The following is a 19848-nucleotide window of genomic DNA, read 5'->3' as shown; positions in this document are numbered from 1 at the left end:
TGGAATTCCATTCACAAAATTACCCTTCTCCAGCATTTAATAGATAGCACAGAAACCAAAAGGGAAGCAGTATTTCTTTCAGTGGTCAGAAAAGAAATCACAGGCAATTAAAAGTGCATCCTTTTCAACACCCCTTGCCTTTTTCTTTCATCTGACTAAAGAGCTGTTCTAAGTAGGTCTGACTTATTACTTTGTTTTTCCTCCTAGTATTTGGCAATGACAATATTGTGGGAACTCATGGGAAAGTTGCCTCTCCCTTATGGCCTGGAAATTACCCCCACAACTCTGATTACCAATGGATAGTAAATGTGAATGCCTCTCAAGTTGTCCATGGTAGGATCTTGGAGATGGACATTGAATCGACACACAACTGCTATTATGATAAATTAAGGGTGAGTTTCCAAGTGCAACTGATGCTTATAACAGGTGAATTGCTATTGGTAAAAACAAATCCAAGTTAGTGTTTATTCAGCATTTGCAAATTGTATGGAATGGTCTATCTCCCTTAAATCATGATTACCCCCTATTACCTGTACCAAGGGTAATTCTGGTATTATAGTTATTTGTTTTTATCATTATTGTAAAAATGCCTCTTGAACTTTGTCTAAGTATACATATGTATTTCTTAATTATTCTATCTTATATCCCATTTCCTGCTTATTCTTATGTTAGAGTATTAAAATTTAAAGAATCCTTTTAAAATAAATAAATATATATATATTAAAATTGTGATGATCATTGTATCTATTTCAGACACACCATCAAATTTTATCTCCAGCTTTATTGAAGTATATTTGAGAAACAAATATTGTACATATTAAAGATGTACAACTTGATGTTTTGATATATGTGAAATATATGTTTGCCTATTTTACTATCAGATTCTTGAAGTCCATGATTCCAAGGTCTTCATCTAGGGTTCACAATGACTAACATAGAATTCAGTACCTGATAAATGCTCAGTACATGAGAATATAACTATTACATACAGTAGCTTCAGTAGAAAAATTTATGATAATAATTATTTAGGAGAAGGTGGAGGGAAAGATAGGAAATGTGGCTGGACAGCATCCATCACATGTGCAATAAAGAGAAAGTGTGCTCCATGCTGCGTGTTTGGGAGCTAGCATAAAATGTGTCTCTAAATAGGTACTCAATATTTTTAAACCAAATGAAAAAGATTTATTGAGTGCTTTGAAGGTGTGCTGAGCAGTTCAAGCTACAGTTTTTTTGTTGTTATTAATTCTGCATCTTTACTTCTGTGGAGATAGGAATTCCTTTAGGATACCTCTTCACTTTCTCTCATTAAACCTTTCCTCTTTCTTGTTTTTTTATTTCCTTTCTTCCTAATTTCCTTTGAGGCCCCAAAGCACATTCAATAACTGCTAGTTTTGCACACCTCTCTTGGTTTCTACTCTCCACCACCAAATTTTACTGTGTCATACAAGGAGCTATATCACATAGAATATGTTTATTAATATAATTCAGCAGCAAAGATATAAATAATTTTAAAACATTAAATTATTGCAATTATGGTACATATTTAATGGCATTTTTTAATTTTAAAACAGATATGTTTACTTGCTTATTTTTCCATTATGATAAATTATAATAACATAATACACCCTTTTAATTTTTTTAATGAAGAAAAATAGAGGTAATTGCCTTAATTCATTGTCCTATTATCTGTGTTTTACCTGCAGATTTATGATGGTGCTGGCATTCATTCTCGCCCCATTGGAACGTACTGTGGTGCTCAGACTGACTCTTTTAGCTCCACAGGAAGTTCTTTGACATTTCAGTTTTCTTCTGACTCTTCAGTCTCAGGGAAAGGATTCCTTCTAGAGTGGTTTGCAGTGAATGCTGCTGTTGGACCCTTACCTACCATTGCTACAGGTGTGTTTGGTAACAAATGAAATTCTTTTTAGGGGATGGTAGGTGTAGGCCAATATTTCAAAGGGTTCTAACATAATAGGGCCAAATATGCAAATGAGTAAGAATAAATACAATCCCCAAACCTCCCTCCATATCTCCAGGTGTTCTTTTAATTTCATAGACATGTAAAAATTGTATGTTCACCCTGGTGGGTGTGGCTCGGTGGGTTAGGTGTCATCTCATGCTCAAAAGGTTGCTGATTCAATTCCCAGTCAGGGCACATGCCCGGGTTGTAGGTTAGATCCCCGTTGGAGGCGTGCAAGAGGCAGCTGATCAATGTTCTGCTCTCACATTATGTTTCTATTTCTCTCTCCATCTCCTTTCCCCTCTCGCTAAAATTCAATAAAAAATATTTAATAACAATAAGCCCTGCTGGTGTGTCTTAGTGGTTGAGCATCAACCTAAAAACCAGGAGGTCACGGTTCAATTATAGGTCAAGGCACATGCCGGGGTTGAGGGTTCGGTCCCCAGTAAGGGACATGCAGGAAGCAGACGATCAGTGATTCTCATCATTGATGTTTCTATCTCTCTCTCCTTCTCCCTTCCTCTCTGAAATCAATAAAAATATATTTAAAAAATTGTATGCTTGTTTCTAAAAATGCTAGTTTCCCATATATTTTTCATATTAATTAATGGTTTAATATCCATAAGATATTCTACTTACAATATCTAGAGATCTCTGAAAATTTTATTTTCAAATACAACTCACACACACATGCACACACACACACATACACACACACACACACACCAGTTAAGGATCCACTAATAAAAAGAACTGCTTTCCCTCTGTTTAAAATTCATTTTAAATTTGCCTTCAGAAATGCTTCACTTTCCCCTTTGCTGGTTGTAAACCTTCATGTTTCAAGGTAAAATTTGCCTATTTTTTTTTTTTAAAGAGAGAATGGAAAGGAGGGAAAGAAAACATTGATGTAAGAGAGACACATCAACTGGTTGCCTCCTGCATGCGTCCCGACTGGGGCTAGGTATCAAGCCTACAACCAAAATATGAGCCCTTGACTGGAATCAAACCCAAAAACCTTCAGTCTTAGGGCCAACACTTTTACCACTGAGTCAAACCAGCTAGGGCTAAGAATGGAATTTGTCTTTTCTTTTTTCCTTTTTTTTATTTATTTCAGAGAGGAAGGGAGAGGGAGAGAGAGAGAGAGAAACATCAATGATGAGAAAGAATCATTGATCGGCTGCCTCCTGCATGTCCCCCTACTAGGAACTGAGCAGCCAACCCAGGCATGTGCCCTGACCTGGAATTGAACTGTGGCCTGCTGGTTCATAGGTCAACACTCAGCCACTGAGCCACACCGGCTGGGCTGGCATACATTTTAAGCTTTTAATTTACTGTTTTTAAGACATTCTCAGTTCCCTCACTGAGCAGAGTTTTAGGAGACTGTGCTTTTTCCTTAAAAATTTGTTTAAGCAACTTTGAATAGCTTTTATAGATTTGAGGATTGACATAGCAGAAATCCAACATATACTTCTTGGAGGATAGTTTTAGTTCTTGAACTATTTGATTGGGACACATTATCATAGGATTTCATTGACGAATATTCAAACTGTGAACTTATTGTAGGAATAAAGGGACCTTAAACGATTAGAACCTACTTGCTTCTGACTTCTTGAGAGTTTGTATTAACATAGATTACTGAAGGTATAACTCATACTTATTTTTATTTAGTGACTCTTAGTATTTTCTTCTGAGATGTTATTTTCACCTCCTTCATAACATTGAATATGAATCTCTTCCTTAACATATTAATCTATCCTAGAGCAAAGAGCCATTGGCAAGATTGCCAAATGTAATTTAGAGCTATTCATTTAAGTCTGGATAGCTCTTGTAAGTACACTTGAGTTAAGCTTTTTCATATCCATAAGTATTAAGTTAGAGAAGGAATTACTAACTCATGAAAAGCATTGTATCAGCAAATACAATTTAGTACTCACAAAAAATGTTTTCCTCTTACACATGTATTTTATAATCATATAATTTTAGTGGATGAGTAAATACAATATAATAAATCTTATTTTTCTTAATCAAGAACCAGGGAAGGAGAAAGTAAGAGGGTGAATTTTATAACTTACTAGTTATCTAAATAGTATAAATGATTATCTCCTAATGAGATCACACTGAGATTTTCATTAAGATGACAAAGAGCTTAACATTTTAAAATGTATTAATATATTGAACATTGACTCATCAGAATTTCTTATGCATACATACAATACATATTCAATACATATTTATTGAGGATTTATTATAGATACACTGACTAAGAAATGAAACCAAGATATATTCATTCTCTACCTTCTAGAAGCTTAACAGTATTTGGAAAAAATAAAACATTAATTATTTCAGGTAAATAACAATACAGTAATTAAATGACAAATCAGGTGGTGTAAACAGAAAAAAAAGCAATAGAAAGTAAAGAAGCCTAATGTGGACTAAGGTCACCTGAAGGACATAAACATGTCAGGTAGGGACCCTATGCATTGCTGGTGGGAATGTGAAATGATAGAGCCACTTTGGAAAACAGTTTAGCAGTTCCTCAAAAAATGAAATACAGCCAAACTGGTTTGGCTCAGTGGATAGAGCTTCGGCCTGCGGACTGAAAGGTCCCAGGTTCGATTCCAGTCGAGGCCATGTACCTTGGTTGGGGGCACATCCCCAGTAGGAGATGTGCAGGAGGCAGCTGATCGATGTTTGTCTCTCATCGATGTTTCTCTCTCTCTCTCTCTCTTCTTCTCTGTAAAAAATCAATAAAATATATTTTAAAAAAAGAAATACAGTGTTACCACCAATTAATCCAGCAATTTCATTCCTAGTTATATACTTAAGAAATTGAAAATGTACATCTACACAAAAATGTATACATGGATATTTACAGAAACATTATTCATAATAGTGTAAAGAGGGAAATGACCCCAATGTCCAACAAGTGATGAATGGGAAAGCTAAATGGGGTATAGTCTTACAGTGTGATACTATCTGGCCTTAAAATGAAGGCAGTACTGATACAGGCTAGAATATTGGTGAAGTTTAAGTGTTATGTTAAGTAAATGAAGCCAGTTACAAAAGGCCACATATTGTATGGTTATATTTATTTTTTGTTTGTTTTTGTTAATCCTCACCTGAGGATATTTTTCCATTGATTTTTAGAGAGAATGGAAGAGAAAGGGAAAGACAGAGAAATATCGATGTGAGAAAAACACATCGATTGGTTGCCTCCTGCAAGAACCCTGACCAGGGCCCAAGCCGGGGAGGAGCCTACAACCAAGATATGTGCCCTTGGCTGGAACTGAATCCAGGACCCTTTGGTCCGAAGGCTGATGCTCCATCCACTGAGTCAAACCAGCTAGGGCTGTATGGTTATATTTACATGAAATGCCCCGAATAGGCAAACCCATGGAGACAGAAAATAGATTGGAGATTTCCGTGGGCTGGCGGAGTGGAGAATAGAGACTCAATGGTAATGGGTATGGCGTTTCTTTTCAGAGTGGTAAAAATGTTCTAAAATTAGACACCAGTGATGGTTGCAGAACTTGTGAGTGTACTAAAAACCTCTGAACTGTATGTTTTAAAAGGCTAAATTTTATGTGTGAATAAAAGCTTAATAAAGGCGTTATTTAAAAAAAAAACGGAATAAAAATAATGAAGGCTATTCTTGTTATAAACTCATTTGCTTTTTTAATAAGTATTTCAGTTTACTAAATTGAAAATTGTTTCAAAATTGCCTAGATAAAATTGCATGATGAATAGCTATACTAAAAAGGTAAAGATTAAAATACATAGGAATCAGAGTTCTACTTAAATAATAAGAAAAAGAATAAAAATAAAATAAGAATAAGAATAATAGGGTCTTCCATGTGGACTTGCTTCATGCTTAATAAACAATTAATGAAAGGGTTGTATGGCAAAATTACAGTGAAAAAGTATAATACAATGTGGTTTTACTAGTATTCACACACAAAATATTTAAAAAAAATAAATATTTTAACCACAGCTATCTGAATCAGTGAGTTTAATAAATATTTATGGGTTTTGAGAAAATTGTTTTAATCGGCCGTTTCATGTCAGCACAGGACTGATACCTTACAGTGAAAGTACTAGTGTCTGTCATCAGAGCCGTTTCCTTTTCACTCCGCAGGTGCCTGCGGTGGGTTCCTGAGGACAGGAGAGGCGCCAGCCTTTCTTTTCTCCCCAGGCTGGCCCCAAAACTATGGGAACCGGGCTGACTGTGTGTGGCTTATCCAGGCTCCTGACTCCACAGTGGAACTCAACATCCTCTCCCTGGACATCGAATCTCATGGAACATGCAACTATGATAAACTTGTGATACGAGATGGTGAGAAACCTTTAAAACACAAAATAAAACAAAAAGCTACTACATTTCTACCGTACCGCATATTGAATTACATTCCATTATAATCAGACTTGTTTACTACCTTCATCTGTTTGCATGGAATTTCACAGGTATTAAGGTCAATGAAGGTATCAAATACTAGAATCGGCTACCGTTTCTCAAGAACATAAGGAAACTATGAAATTGTCTCTAATAAAATCATCCACATACTATGTCAGGGACAGCGCTACATTCTGAAGAAGAAACACTACCTTTGGTTTAAGTAGGAGCTAATAGTCTGAGTTTCCAGGTAGCGCTGCTGTCTTGTTGAAAGGCTTTGGGAATAAATCTTGATATTTTATACCTATGACTTTAAGATCCAACTGTGAAAAGTATTTGTAACTACAATATATTTCATCCTCTTTGTCTACTGAATCTCTGGGTGGAATGGGTAGCATTAAGGGCTACTATTTTTCATCTTTTCCTCTATACACAGGGGTGGAATTGCTATGCATTGGTTGAGGGATATGAGGGATATGAACATGCACCTGTACACACAGTGCTTCACCATTTGCAGGGCACCAAGAAGATTAAGAAGGCCATAACCCTGTAGCCAGTGTTTCCCACAGTGTGGTCCCCAGCCCAGTAACATCCACATCACCTGGGAATTTGTTAGAAATGCAAATTCTAAGGAGGTTGTTGTGAGGATCAGGGAAAGTAATGATTGCATAATCCTCTAGCAAAATCCCTGGCCTTTGGTATATGGAGAATTTGAATAGTTTGATTTAGATTTCAATTTATTTTGAGATATTTCTAAAAGAGTTTTTGTCATATTCCTTTTATAGAATGAAGGTGTTCTGAGACATAGAGCTGCTTTAAAGAACTCCATTAATTGAAAGATATGCCAAAACATTGACAATATTTTTAATTGGTTGTGTGAGTTATCCATATAGATTCCTTTTTGTTCACCAACAGTGTGAGTAGATGCCAAATAAGTTAATTCTTTCTGTATCTGTTTATTTTTATTTTTATTTTTTTTTATAGAATTTTTTTTTTTTTTATTTATTGATTTTTTACAGAGAGGAAGGGAGAGAGATAGAGAGTTAGAAACATCGATGATAGAGAAACATCGATCAGCTGCCTCCTACACATCTCCTACTGGGGATGTGCCCGCAACCAAGGTACATGCCCTTGACCGGAATCGAACCTGGGACCTTTCAGTCCGCAGGCCGACGCTCTATCCACTGAGCCAAACCGGTCTCGGCATGTATCTGTTTATTTATTCATTCACAAAATAGTTATTGAATGCCTACACATCCCAGACCTACTAAACTAGAAAGTCTCTGGATGGGTCCCAGATCTGTGATTTGAAAAGCTCGGCAGGCAGGGCCAAGATTAGGGTCAGGAGAGTAAGGCAGGACCTGACAGACTGCATAGTCAGGTCCTGCCTTTATTTAAAATTTTAGTGTTTTGTTCATTTTACATTAAAGTCAATTTTTAAATACTGCACTAAAATATTATTTATCTTTTAAGATCTTTAGCACCTCCTTACATTTTGCCCTTGATTTGAAGTGGTTCACTTGCCTGTTCCACCCCCCACCCCCGTCCCTGCCCCCAGTGATTCTGATGGCCTCTAAAGTTTGAGAACCACTTCTCTACATGGTAGATGTTGCAAATTCAAATGCCTACCTAGACAACAGGTAGCATAACCAATGAAGTGTTAAATTAGAGAACAGAATTGAAGGGGCAGCTATTAGGAATGCAGGCTCAATGTTTTGGATCTTATTTTTTAGGAGATGTGAGAAATATAGAATTTTCTTTGAATTTCCCAAATGTTAAATTAATGAAAAATGCTTCAGGGTATTTGGGGTTTGGGGGGGGCAAATAAACATGTGCTTGCTTTTGGCTCGCAGGTTGCTAGTGTGCAAGCTCTTGGTTTAAACAGTGAGAAAAATTAATGGCAAAGGTGCTTTATTTTCCTTCTGTAGAGGTTGGATCCTAAGTGAAGACTCAAATTAATCATACAAACAGGATGACATAATAAATCATAACTTTCCCCTCTTTTCCTATCAATAATCAGCTATCAGGACATTCCTCATATCAAGGCATTCTCGTGGATATTATAAGTTTAAATTTTTCATGCAATAACGTGTATGCATCCTCACACACATATTTCAAATATTCAGAACCCAGTGGAAATTTTAAAAATATCTTCAGTAGGTAACTGTGTCAATGGGTGAAATATGGTTATTTTAAAAAATCACTTTTATTGATTTTGTCCCACCAATAACTTTTCTACTGGATGACCTTGCACACATTACTAAATGGCTCCAAGATTGTTCTATTGCAGTCGTGGGCAAACTACGGCCCGCGGGCCGGATCCTGCCCATTTGAAATGAATAAAACTTAAAAAAAAAAAAAAAAAGACCGTACCTTTTTATGTAATGATGTTTACTTTGAATTTATATTAGTTCACACAAACACTCCATCCATGCTTTTGTTCCGGCCCTCCGGTCCAGTTTAAGAACCCATTGTGGCCCTCGAGTCAAAAAGTTTGTCCACCCCTCTATTGTCTGTGAAAGAGACTAACATCTAACTCAGGAGGTTGTTTTGAGGATCAGGGAAAGTAATGATTGCATAATCCTCTAGCAAAAACCCTGGCCTTTGGTATATGGAGAATTTGAATAGTTTGATTTAGATTTCAATTTATTTTGAGATATTTCTAAAAGAGTTTTTGTCATATTCCTTTTATAGAATGAAGGTGTTCTTACTGAGACATAGAGCTGCTTTAAAGAACTCCATTAATTGAAAGATATGCCAAAACATTGACAATACTTTTAATTGGTTGTGTGAGTTATCCATATAGATTCCTTTTTGTTCACCAACAGTGTGAGTAGATGCCTAATAAGTTAATTCTTTCTGTATCTGTTTATTTATTCATTCACGAAGTAGTTATTGAATGCCTACTATGTGTTAATTGCTGGTTGTTTTTTTTTTCATATGCACAGTGGTAATATATTTTAGAATTAAATTTTAAGTCCCACTTCAATTGTTTGTTCTTTGTTCAACCATATTTTTACTTCTGAGTAGCAAGGTCATAGAACATTTTGAAGCAAATATCTAGAGGCCATTGGTCAGTCATCATAGCCTCAGGGCCCTCTGATGGCTTTCCTGGGAGAGCTGAGTCACTCTCCCACCTGCTTACTCACTTTGTCATGCTTCAAAATTGAATCAGCCTTTTCCAGACCATGCCCCAACAATTCTGCATACCAAAGATTTCCATAAACTGAGGCTCCATGACACTACATTAAACCTAAAAAAAGTAAAGAAAAGAAGGAAGGAAGAGAGGAAGGAGAAAGAAAGAGGGAAAAGAAAAAAATGTACCAAAAATCAGTAATCCTTTTATTCCTAGATCTTTCTTTATGCTCTTAGATAAATCATTTAATGTCATAGTTTGGGCATCTGGAGTTAATTGGCTAAGGTTTCAAAACCTTGTTGACTTTTATGCTCAATGCCCTTTGACAAATTATATATCTCCTCTAAGACTGTTTCCTGTCTACAAAATGAGGATAATAGTGACAACTACCGAATAGTGTTACTGTGGGGATAAAACCAAGCATTACCCATGAAGCACTCAAAGTGGTAATAGTAATTGCTCAACAAAGGTCAGCTGCTAATACTCTTGGGGCCTTAGCTTCCACGTCTCTAAAATGATGATGCTGGGCTGGAGAGTGAATCCCCAAATGACCTTCTAGTCCTATTCCTTTACTGTTCTTTGACTTGTCCGTCTCTTCTAAAGATCAGTTTCATTCCTTCTGCAATCCATATACTGAGCTTGTGGGAAGCTCTAGAAATACTGCAGTGTTTATTATGGAGACTTGGGGAGGACAAACCATCTTGTGGTTACTGGGTTATCTACTAAGTCTTCAGTTCACCAATAAGTAGTTATTTACAGACAAGCATTGCTTCAGCAGTCTTGGTGAAGTTTAGAAAAGAAATCCCCAGTCTCCCTGAGAGGTAAAATATACACATATTAAATAAATACTAATGTATAATAACTTCAAAATTTGGCAACACACATGATTACAGAATAAGCTAACAAAAGCAATTTTGTGTGAAATGTGTAGCAAAATAGCATAGTGAAGATAAATGCAAAAAAAGTTAGAGATAAAATTTTAAACAACAAAAAGTACAAAAGTTTCTAGAAGTCAGAAACCCTCCAAAGAATGCCTTTTCAAGCATCTTGGATTTATAGGTATGCCATTACATTTGTAATTACAGAGAATGACTTGTTTACTGAAGTAGTTAATAATGAGTTTTAGGTAGTGGGTCAGTGTTCAAAAGGACTCTTTTTGCTGGTTATGTGAAAGGGCAACTCTCCTCATGTCTCATATCCTATTTTTGTTTTTATAAGCTTGACATTCATTAATTCTCTGCCTTTGGGAAAAAATACAATGTGTTTTCCCAGCCAAGGAATCCAAGTCTGTTATAATTTCCTCTGCTCCATTCCAGCTTGGACTGGCACAGTTGTTTTGACTGACACTTATCCAAGAGAAGCCGAAGGAAAAGGGGCAGGAGGTGACCCAGCCTCCTTCGAGTCTCTGGAGGAGCACACTTGCGGAACCTATTTTTTCTCATCCTCCACACATGGACACACATGTCCTTTTGTCAGCAAAACAAACAACAACTAACAAATGAAGAGTAAAACAAGAAAAACTAAAAACACCTCTGGAGCTGAAGGCACACATCTCGGCAAATGACCCTATAACATTAGTATAGGATCTGAGGCTGAAGAACCAACCTTTTTCCTGTTTGAGATACTTGACCTTCAGCAATAGGAGTCATTTAGATCGGTGTCTAACGCACACATCAGCACTGGTCCACAGTCACTCCCAATCCTGTGCTCTGATTCTGAGTTTCAGTGTCAGCAAGAACTGTCAGTCAGTTTAGAAAGACAGTGGGAACTTTCTGAGAAGTGCTTATCAAAAAGAGTAAAGAAAAAGGCAGGTGGTACCATTATAAACTGGAGCCAGAATGATGTAGTCCCTGGGCTGCCCTTTGAGAATCACATTATGTGCTGGGGATGCAGATGTTCTGAGAAAAATTGTGAGCTGCTTTGGTTGGGTTGCAAATGATGGTGGAGGAGAGTCCGTAGGCATATATTTATGCCAGTGTTTCCTTTCCTTGATTCCAGGAGACAATAACATGGCCCAGCAGCTGGCGGTTCTCTGTGGCAGAGAGATCCCAGGACCCATCCGGTCCACTGGAGAGTACATGTGGCTCCGGTTCACCTCGGACTTCAGTGTGACCAGGGCGGGCTTCAATGCCTCCTTTCACAAGAGTAATGGGACCTAATGTATTAGTCTTATCTCCTTCATTTCGCCTATCTCTTGCTCTTTCTCTAATCTACTCTGCTCATTTTTCCATGCTAGGACACAGGTTTGTTGTAAATCAGAGCACACGGTCTCTGACCAGCCTCTGGATGGCTATCCTTATGTCAGGTACTGAGTCCTGATCCAAGAAACTGGCCAAGTTATACAAAACGGTGGGGTATCTGGGTGGGGTATCTTCCCTCCACAGTAGGCACAAGAGTAAGATCTTTAAAACAAAATTTCAGCTCAGCTGCGGCTGGAACTAGGAGACTGCACAAAGTCATAACACATCAAAGGAGCAGTAAGTAAGAGTTATCATCAGTTCCGGAAATAACCGGTCAAAGCAATACAGAAGATATCTTCATAAATCCCTTGGTCGAAATCATTCATTTGGAGGGTGACAGGAAGAGTTTGCTGGTCTTAAAATAGGGATTTGATGAGTTAGAGAATGTGCACAGTATATGGCAGGCTATCAAGTGTAGTGTGATTGAGACTTTCAGATCTTGACAAAATGTGAAGTCCAATAATAATTTTCAATTCAAGCTAGATTAAAGTTCAAGAAGTATTTCATGGAATATGAAATATCAGAAGGCTCTCATGCTTTTAACTGAAAAACATAATTTTAAAGTAGATTATCAATCTAGACCTTAAAAATTAACGTTCTCTCACTATTTATGTCTTTTATAGAGTAGAGAGCGATCGAAGATATATTGTCTTTCTCAAGGGAGGCAGGCTGCATAGTGGTTTAACAGAATGGGCTTTGGAATCAGACAGACCTAAGATAAATTCCCACCTCTGCGATTTAGCTAGTTGTGTGAACTCGCAGCTCTCACTCACTGATGAGCTGTTCAGTGCCTGACAACTGGCAAATTACTGCCTGCTCCGACCATTCTCTTTCCTGAACTCCCAGCCTCTCACTCTCATGTATCTCATATGTATGACAGCTCATGATAAATAAAGTTGCTATGTGGAAAACTGAACTCTTGACCCCCCCTATTTTCCACCACCCCTCCCAAATTTTCTCATGCTACATTCTTCTCAATTTTATTTTAAGTATATTTTTTTCTAGCTATTGAAACCAAAAAGCTTGGCATCATTCTTGATTCATCTTTTCTCACTCTATAAATCCTAATCATCAGCAAATCAGAATGGTTCTACTCTCACAATATGTCTAGATTCTCACCACTTCCCACCATTTCTACCTCCAGTCTAGGCATCTATCATCTCTCCTTAGACTCAAGAAATCACCCCTTTAGTGGGCACTCTGCTGCTGCTTTTCTCTACCCTCTCACAGCTTAAATATTGCAGAAAGAGTGATTCTTCTAAAAGTTAAGTCAGAGCATGCCCTGCAGATGCTCAAAACTCTTCAATGTCTTCCTTTTCTGATTAAAAATCAGTCTTTTTAGTTTCCTGCATGACCTACCCTGCTACCTTTTGGATCTCTCACTCAGCTGCATGCATTCTGACTTTCATGACATAACTACCATTAACATGTCAAGCCTTTCCACCAAATGTTTTCTGGACTGGAATGCTTTTCTCTCACAAAGCCTATGGCCCAGTCTCTCATTTCATTCAGGTCCTGCTCAGATGTTACCCCAACAACATGGCCTTCTCTAACTTCCACAGACAATACAGTACCGCTAGCCCTCTCCCTGTTCATTTTTCTTTGTAGAACTTAACACCATCTCACATATTATATGTGTTTATTGTGTGTCTTACTCACCTGGAAAGTAAACTTCATAAAAGCAATTTGTTTCTGTTGCTTACTTCCCTTTCTTAATATTGGCAACAACAACAAAACAAGTACCCAATAGTGTGCACCCAAAAAATACTTGTTGTGCTATTCATTTTCTACACTTTGGCCTCAGTTATTTTCAAACCACAGTTCTGCCTAAGTTTGAAAATCCTCAAGAAAAATACAAAAGCCTAATGTTATTTAAAGGGTTTCTTTAACTTTTCAATTTAAAAATTAATTTTCTTTGTTTCTTCTTGGGAAGGTTGTGGTGGATATTTGCATGCAAACAGGGGAATTATCACATCACCCAACTATCCGGAAACCTACCCTCCCAACCTCAACTGCTCTTGGCACGTCCTGGTTCAGAGTGGCCTGACCATCGCTGTCCATTTTGAGCAGCCCTTCGAGATTCCAAATAGGGACTCTTCTTGTAACGAGGGGGACTACCTGGGGGTAGGTCTTGTTTGCTACTCTTTCTGATTATTTCTCTGCAGACTTCATTCAGAAAACAAAATGATGATTTTTCTCTCCTGGAACATAAGTCAATAAACTTTTGTACTTCATCCTTATTGATATGAAGAAATGTACAGAATTTTAATTTGTATTTCCAGCTAAAAAATGGACCTGACATCTCTTCTCCACCCATGGGGCCTCATGGAGGAAATGGTCATTTTTGTGGCAGTCGCCCTTCATCCACTCTGTTCACCTCAGATAATCAAATGTTCGTTCAGTTCATTTCTGATAATAGCAATGGAGGGCAAGGATTTAAGATCAAATATGAGGCAAAGAGTTTAGGTAAGTACTTTCACTGAGAATAATGTCTGTAATTTTCCTGTGATTGTTTGGTCTTCCTTGTTTAAATAGACTTGAGAAAAAATATGTGAAGCTTTCTTTTCTGAAATAAGAGTAATGAGAATAGCTACCTATTATCAAGCATTTACTTTATGCTTGATACATTCAATATGTCATCATGACTACTTTTAAAGGAAGATATCATTGTTCCCATTCTACAGATAAGTAAAAGAAGGCTTAGATTTCCGCGCCCCACCCCCACCCCAAGGCCACATAACAAGAGAATAAAAAAAGTAAAATTCTCCATGAGCATAAATTGAATTGATCTTAATGATCCATGAAATTTCTTAGACTTCTCCATTATAAAATACCTAACTATAAGTTACATTCACTTACAGAAACATTGTAAAGAATGATAATTACATTGTTTTTTAATCATTTTTATGTTTCTTTTTAAATGAATACATAATCCTCTGATTCTGTTACCCATTTAATTATATATTACAGTACTAATCTTTACTTAATTATATTTGCTTAATTATACTTGATTATAATTGAATTTAATTCTACTGTAACAATTTAATTTTTGTGACATTTATTTTTGCATAATGTTTAATTGAATAAATAAGTAAAAAAGCATAACTTCAAATAAGGTCGAATTATCAGTAGAGAGTATGTCTTTGCTTCAAGCTTAGGTAATAGGATTTTAGAATAATTCTATGATCTCAGTCTCAGATTCTTGAATATATTTCAAATACATATTAATCTATGACATTATAGGCTTTATTACACATTCTCCAAAATATTAGAATTAATGTCAGCATAATTTTTTCATTTTGGGAAAGAAAAATAAGTCTCCACCAACAGATACAGAAAATCATCTAATAGCTCAAGTAGGTTCCGCCACTTCCCAGCACAGTGGCTCTGGCACTTGAAAGGATCCTTTGAAGACACAGCTCTGTGACAATAGCACCATCACACTGTAGGTCAGGAGTCTTCCTCCCTCCTGTCTCCATGCTGAGCTTTGCTGCTGAGTCACGGCTGGGCAGGATTTCACCAGGTCCTGAGACTTGGTAGAGTAATAGTGCGTGTGTCTAGAGAGGAGACTTCAGCCCACACCACAGAATTCTGCCTCTCCATCTATACCCATGCTACACTTAGTTTTGAATTATATTTCTTAAATCAACATTTAGTGGGAATTTGGATAAACTAAAGGTCTATTTGCAAACACTGTGACTCTTTTATTATTCCTTTGTGTACCCTCTATTCATGTAAGAATGGTATGGCTATTACTGTCTCCCCATCTTTCTGACCTTAATATTAGACTTAGCTGTCTTTTTATTTCTATTGCTGGGCAACCCCAACATGTTGATCACTCGTTTCTCCCAACTTTCTAATTCAGCCATTTCCCCTAGTTACACAGTCAGCCTTTTACTTCCCCCATCTATCTTTCCACCACACTTAACTTCTACGCTACTACCATTTCTCAGCCTTCGACACCAAATTCTCCTATTTCTAAACCATCTTTCCCCAGAGACAGCTGATTGAGATTTCCATGTTCCTGTGCTCAATACTCTTTATTTTCATCAATTAATTGACCTATTAATTAATTAAGCAAACATTTACCAAGTGCTTTACACCTTGCAAACTACCAAGGAGTTCATAGTGCAGCGGAAGAGACAGACAAGCAAAGAAAGGTACAATTATAACATGGCATGGTGAGTGCTAGAGAGAGGAATGCATCAGGAGCTATGCAAACATGTAAGAGAAACACCTCGCCAAGCCTGGAGGATTAGAGAAGGCTGCAGGGGAAGGAGATGAATAGATATGTGCCAATCGGTGAGGAAAAGTTGGGACAACATATAAATTCTCAATGTCATGCAACAAGGCATATCCATGGATTTGAAATAATTCAAAACTGAGTCAAAAGGAGTTAAAAATAATGGTGAAGCAGGCAGGAATCATAATGCTAAGGGCCATAGCTGCCACCATAAGGAGTTGTGATCTCAACTGAAAGGCAATGGGGAGCCCTTGGATGATCTTAATCCAAAGCATGAGTGGCATGATCAGGTTAGAAACATCAGTGTGGCCGAAACTGGTTTGGCTCAGTGGATAGAGCGTCGGCCTGCAGACTGAAAGGTCCCAGGTTCGATTCTGGTCGGGGGCATGTACCTGGGTTGCGGGCACATCCCCAGTGGGAGATGTGCAGGAGGCAGCTGATCGATGTTTCTAACTCTATCTCTCTCCCTTCCTCTCTGTAAAAAAATCAATAAAATATATTTAAAAAAAAAAAAAAAAAAAAGAAACATCAGTGTGGCTGCAGCACTGAAAACACATTGAAAGGAGGAAGACTAAGGTAAAGAGACCAGATAAAAGAGTAATTCAGCAAAACAGTATTAAGCCCTAAACTAAGGCAATGTCAGCAAGAATGTAGAGGACAGGGCATATTGAGAGACATTATAAATATAGACTTGAGTGGATTTGGGGGTCAGCTGGATGTGGGGGCGAAAGGAAAGGATGGGAAGCACCGTAGATGGCCCATAGGTTTCTGGCTGGGTGGATACTTTTATTTCACAAACATAAAGAACTTGCCATGTGACAGACACTATACTAGGTCCTGAAGATATAGCAATAAATAAAATGTATGTCTTCAGGAGCTTAATTTTAGTGTTAAAATACATATAACAAAATATACAGTATGTCATATGGTAAAAAGTATTAAGGAAAAAAATAAGGTAAGGAAGATGGACTTAATTAGAAGGGAAGATGATGCTGTCATTTACTTATATGGACCTCTAGAATAGATGGTGAGTAGATAATAAGGTCCATTTAGGACATGTTCAGTGTGAAATCTCTGAAACACATTCATTGGAGATGTCCAATAGGCTGTTGGAACAGGGGTGTAAAGGTGGGAACAGGGATCTGGATTGAATTTAGAAATACCTGAACCATTAGCAGGCTGGTTGTAGTTTAAGTCATGAGGATGAATGACAATCAGAAAAGTATTTAGATTGAGAAGATGAAGGGCCTACAGAGGGATTCATGGGGATCTCCAGCAATGCCAGGAAAGGCCTAGTAAAAGGCACTCAAGGAGGAATGGTGAGAGGGATAAAACAAGAAGAGAAGAGCTTAGTGTCCAGGAAGCTAAGAGACAAAAATATAAAAAGGGAAGATGTGGCCAAACATGTTAAATACTGTGGATACAGAATGAAGACTTAAAAAGACCTTTGGGTACACAACTGTGAGGCCAGTGTGGACTCGGACAAAAGTGCTTTTCATATGGTTGAAAAGTGAAGGGAGGGTGAAGAAGATAAAAAATAAGGTGGTGAGGAAGTAAAGTGACTGTCAATTACTTGAGCTTGTGATATATAGAAAGATAAAAGGAGCACAGAGGAGAGAGACAGATTAAAAGCATAAGTGGAGGGATTGAATAGGGGAATGGGAGCCCGACCCAGATATACAGGAAGGCAGTGTGCAAGGGGAAGTAAAGGTGGGTGGAGAAATGAATGGATTTATTAAGGATGGTAACAAACGAAAGGATTGCAAATGGAGAGCCGTCTCATCTGACTTCTGCTTTCTGGCTGAAGGAGACCTCCCAGTCAGGGGCTGAGACTAGAAAGGAAATGGCGAGAATGAAGGGATAGGCCATACAGTCAAGCTTTAAATAACTGTTGTAATTTACATAAAACATGGGAGGACTGCTTCGCAGTGTTGAGATTGGAGAACATGCAATTGTAGTGGCAGCAATTTCGATGAATGATTTAAATAGAATACAACCATAAAATTGAGATTTTGTAAGAATTCTGAAAGAAACACCAGAAGCAAGGGAGTTTAAGACAAAGAAATTTACATCTTCAGAGATGAAGGAGTTCTGTGTAATGACAAAATTCAGGAAACAACCAGGTGTGGCTTAATGAGAATGGAAATAAATATCAGTAGAATTTAGTAGATCTGGTATCTGTGAGGCTAAGGGATTGGACAGGTTCATTTCATTTGTATGGTTAGTACCCAGGTTAGCCAGTTTATTGCTTGGTTTGTTTGCTAAGAGTGCCCAACATATTTGTTGATAAAATGAAAGTATTTTTTACATAATACTTTGGTCTTCTAGAAAAGTTTAAAAGCTCGTTTTTCTTCTTGCAAAAATGCATCTAAAACCTGAAGAACATCATGAGTGATTGCCTGCAGAGTTGTGTAAATATACTAGTATACCTGCTAAGTCTTTTAAACACATTAAGACCACGGCACTGCATCATTCTACTGAACTGAACAGCCAGTGGGCAGTTATTAGCACTAGTGCATTCACATGCTTATTAAATGGTGGTCTATGATAGTGCTCCCATGCTGTCCTGCTGCTTGCCCTGTGCGCCATATCATTGTGTTGACTTTAAGGAAAAATGCAACTTCCAGAGAGAATAAATGGTTTGGAAAATTAAAAAGTGGCATACTTGTTAGCTTCCTTGATAGCAAATTCAGAATTTATTTGCTTAAAAAGTAAATAAGAATAATTTCAGATGAAAGAAAATTGAGATTGGAAATACAAATAAAGAGGTTTTTTTTTTAAATGATCGTGGCAGTTGATTCCATGCTCTTTCTCCAGACTGTAGATTGATTTAACTGTGTTTCCTGACAGCCTGTGGGGGTAATATCTACATCCATGATGTGGATTCTGTTGGCTACGTGACCTCGCCCAACCACCCGGACAATTATCCCCAGCACGCTGATTGCATTTGGCTCATAGCTGCTCCTCCTGGAAAGCTCATAAGGCTACAATTTGAAGATCAATTCAATATTGAAGTAACACCCAAGTAGGTCACCTACGTTTAATTTTTCTCCTCGCCAGAGCTGTTTGTTTTGTTTTGTTTTGTTTTGTTAGCTGTTATGTCTCAGTACAATTTTCTTCTTCATTTCTTAGCAACATGTACTGCACAGATAATCTAGGGATGCAGAAGGGAGATGCTTAAGGCCTCCAGGCTGAAAACGTTGCCTGCCAGACACTCTCCCGTCAGCTGAGCAGATCGTTCACAGATATTGTCCCTCCTGACCCCATGCACATCCTCCAAGAGACACTGAGGATGGCCGTTTGAGATTTATGTGATCTGCTCTTCCTCTCACAGGAAAAGTGTAGTGTCTCTGCTAGATGAGGATTTATTTGCCCAGCCTCACACTGAGTGTCATAAATGATAAAATATCTGTTTAACAAATGGAAATTTATATTATGTGACATCAGAGGTCACCAGCTTCAGAAACAGGACTAAAGCAAGTACAGTACAATTTCTAATTTCTATTTAATAAGAATTCTGGAAGAAAACACACCACACCAGAAAGTAAGTCTTACTATGTGGAATACAAAGGGAATAGGCAAAAAGAAAAAAAAAATCTGTATTTTTTCTCATTTAACAAAAGTGTGCATACATTTGCATGAATATGTGTCTGGTACAAATCTTAGTTACAAGAGCTCTTGTTTACCATGTATGGGCACCTTATCAAGGCCACTCTCCCACTCAGTGAGCATTAATTGGCTGATTGACTCAAGAAAAACTGGGTAAATACTTGATCCCTTTTATGGACATAGAAAATTCCAGCTCAGACTGTCCATTAGCCCGGTCACAGAGCTGTCAAGAGAGAGTTCATCTTTGTCATATGAAATGCGTTGAATCAT

The 19848-nt window shown here is 37.6% G+C and overlaps 1 protein-coding gene across 1 annotated transcript in view; it reads left to right on the top strand.

Moving 5' to 3' along the window:
* The window catches only part of CUBN (cubilin), a 296326-nt gene that overhangs the window by 175950 nt on the left and 100528 nt on the right, over positions 1-19848 (top strand). The window contains exons 38-44 of the mRNA XM_070408021.1: positions 208-392; positions 1704-1896; positions 6096-6293; positions 11485-11631; positions 13660-13850; positions 14009-14192; positions 18820-18994. Coding sequence (XP_070264122.1) covers positions 208-392; positions 1704-1896; positions 6096-6293; positions 11485-11631; positions 13660-13850; positions 14009-14192; positions 18820-18994 — 1273 coding nt within the window. The remainder of the gene's footprint in view (positions 1-207; positions 393-1703; positions 1897-6095; positions 6294-11484; positions 11632-13659; positions 13851-14008; positions 14193-18819; positions 18995-19848) is intronic.

Source organism: Myotis yumanensis, unplaced genomic scaffold (genome assembly GCF_028538775.1).
Source record: "Myotis yumanensis isolate MYYU_CA2020_CCGP unplaced genomic scaffold, mMyoYum1.0.hap1 SCAF_1, whole genome shotgun sequence".
NCBI lineage: Eukaryota > Metazoa > Chordata > Mammalia > Chiroptera > Vespertilionidae > Myotis > Myotis yumanensis.
This window is presented reverse-complemented; position numbering and strand designations above follow the sequence as displayed.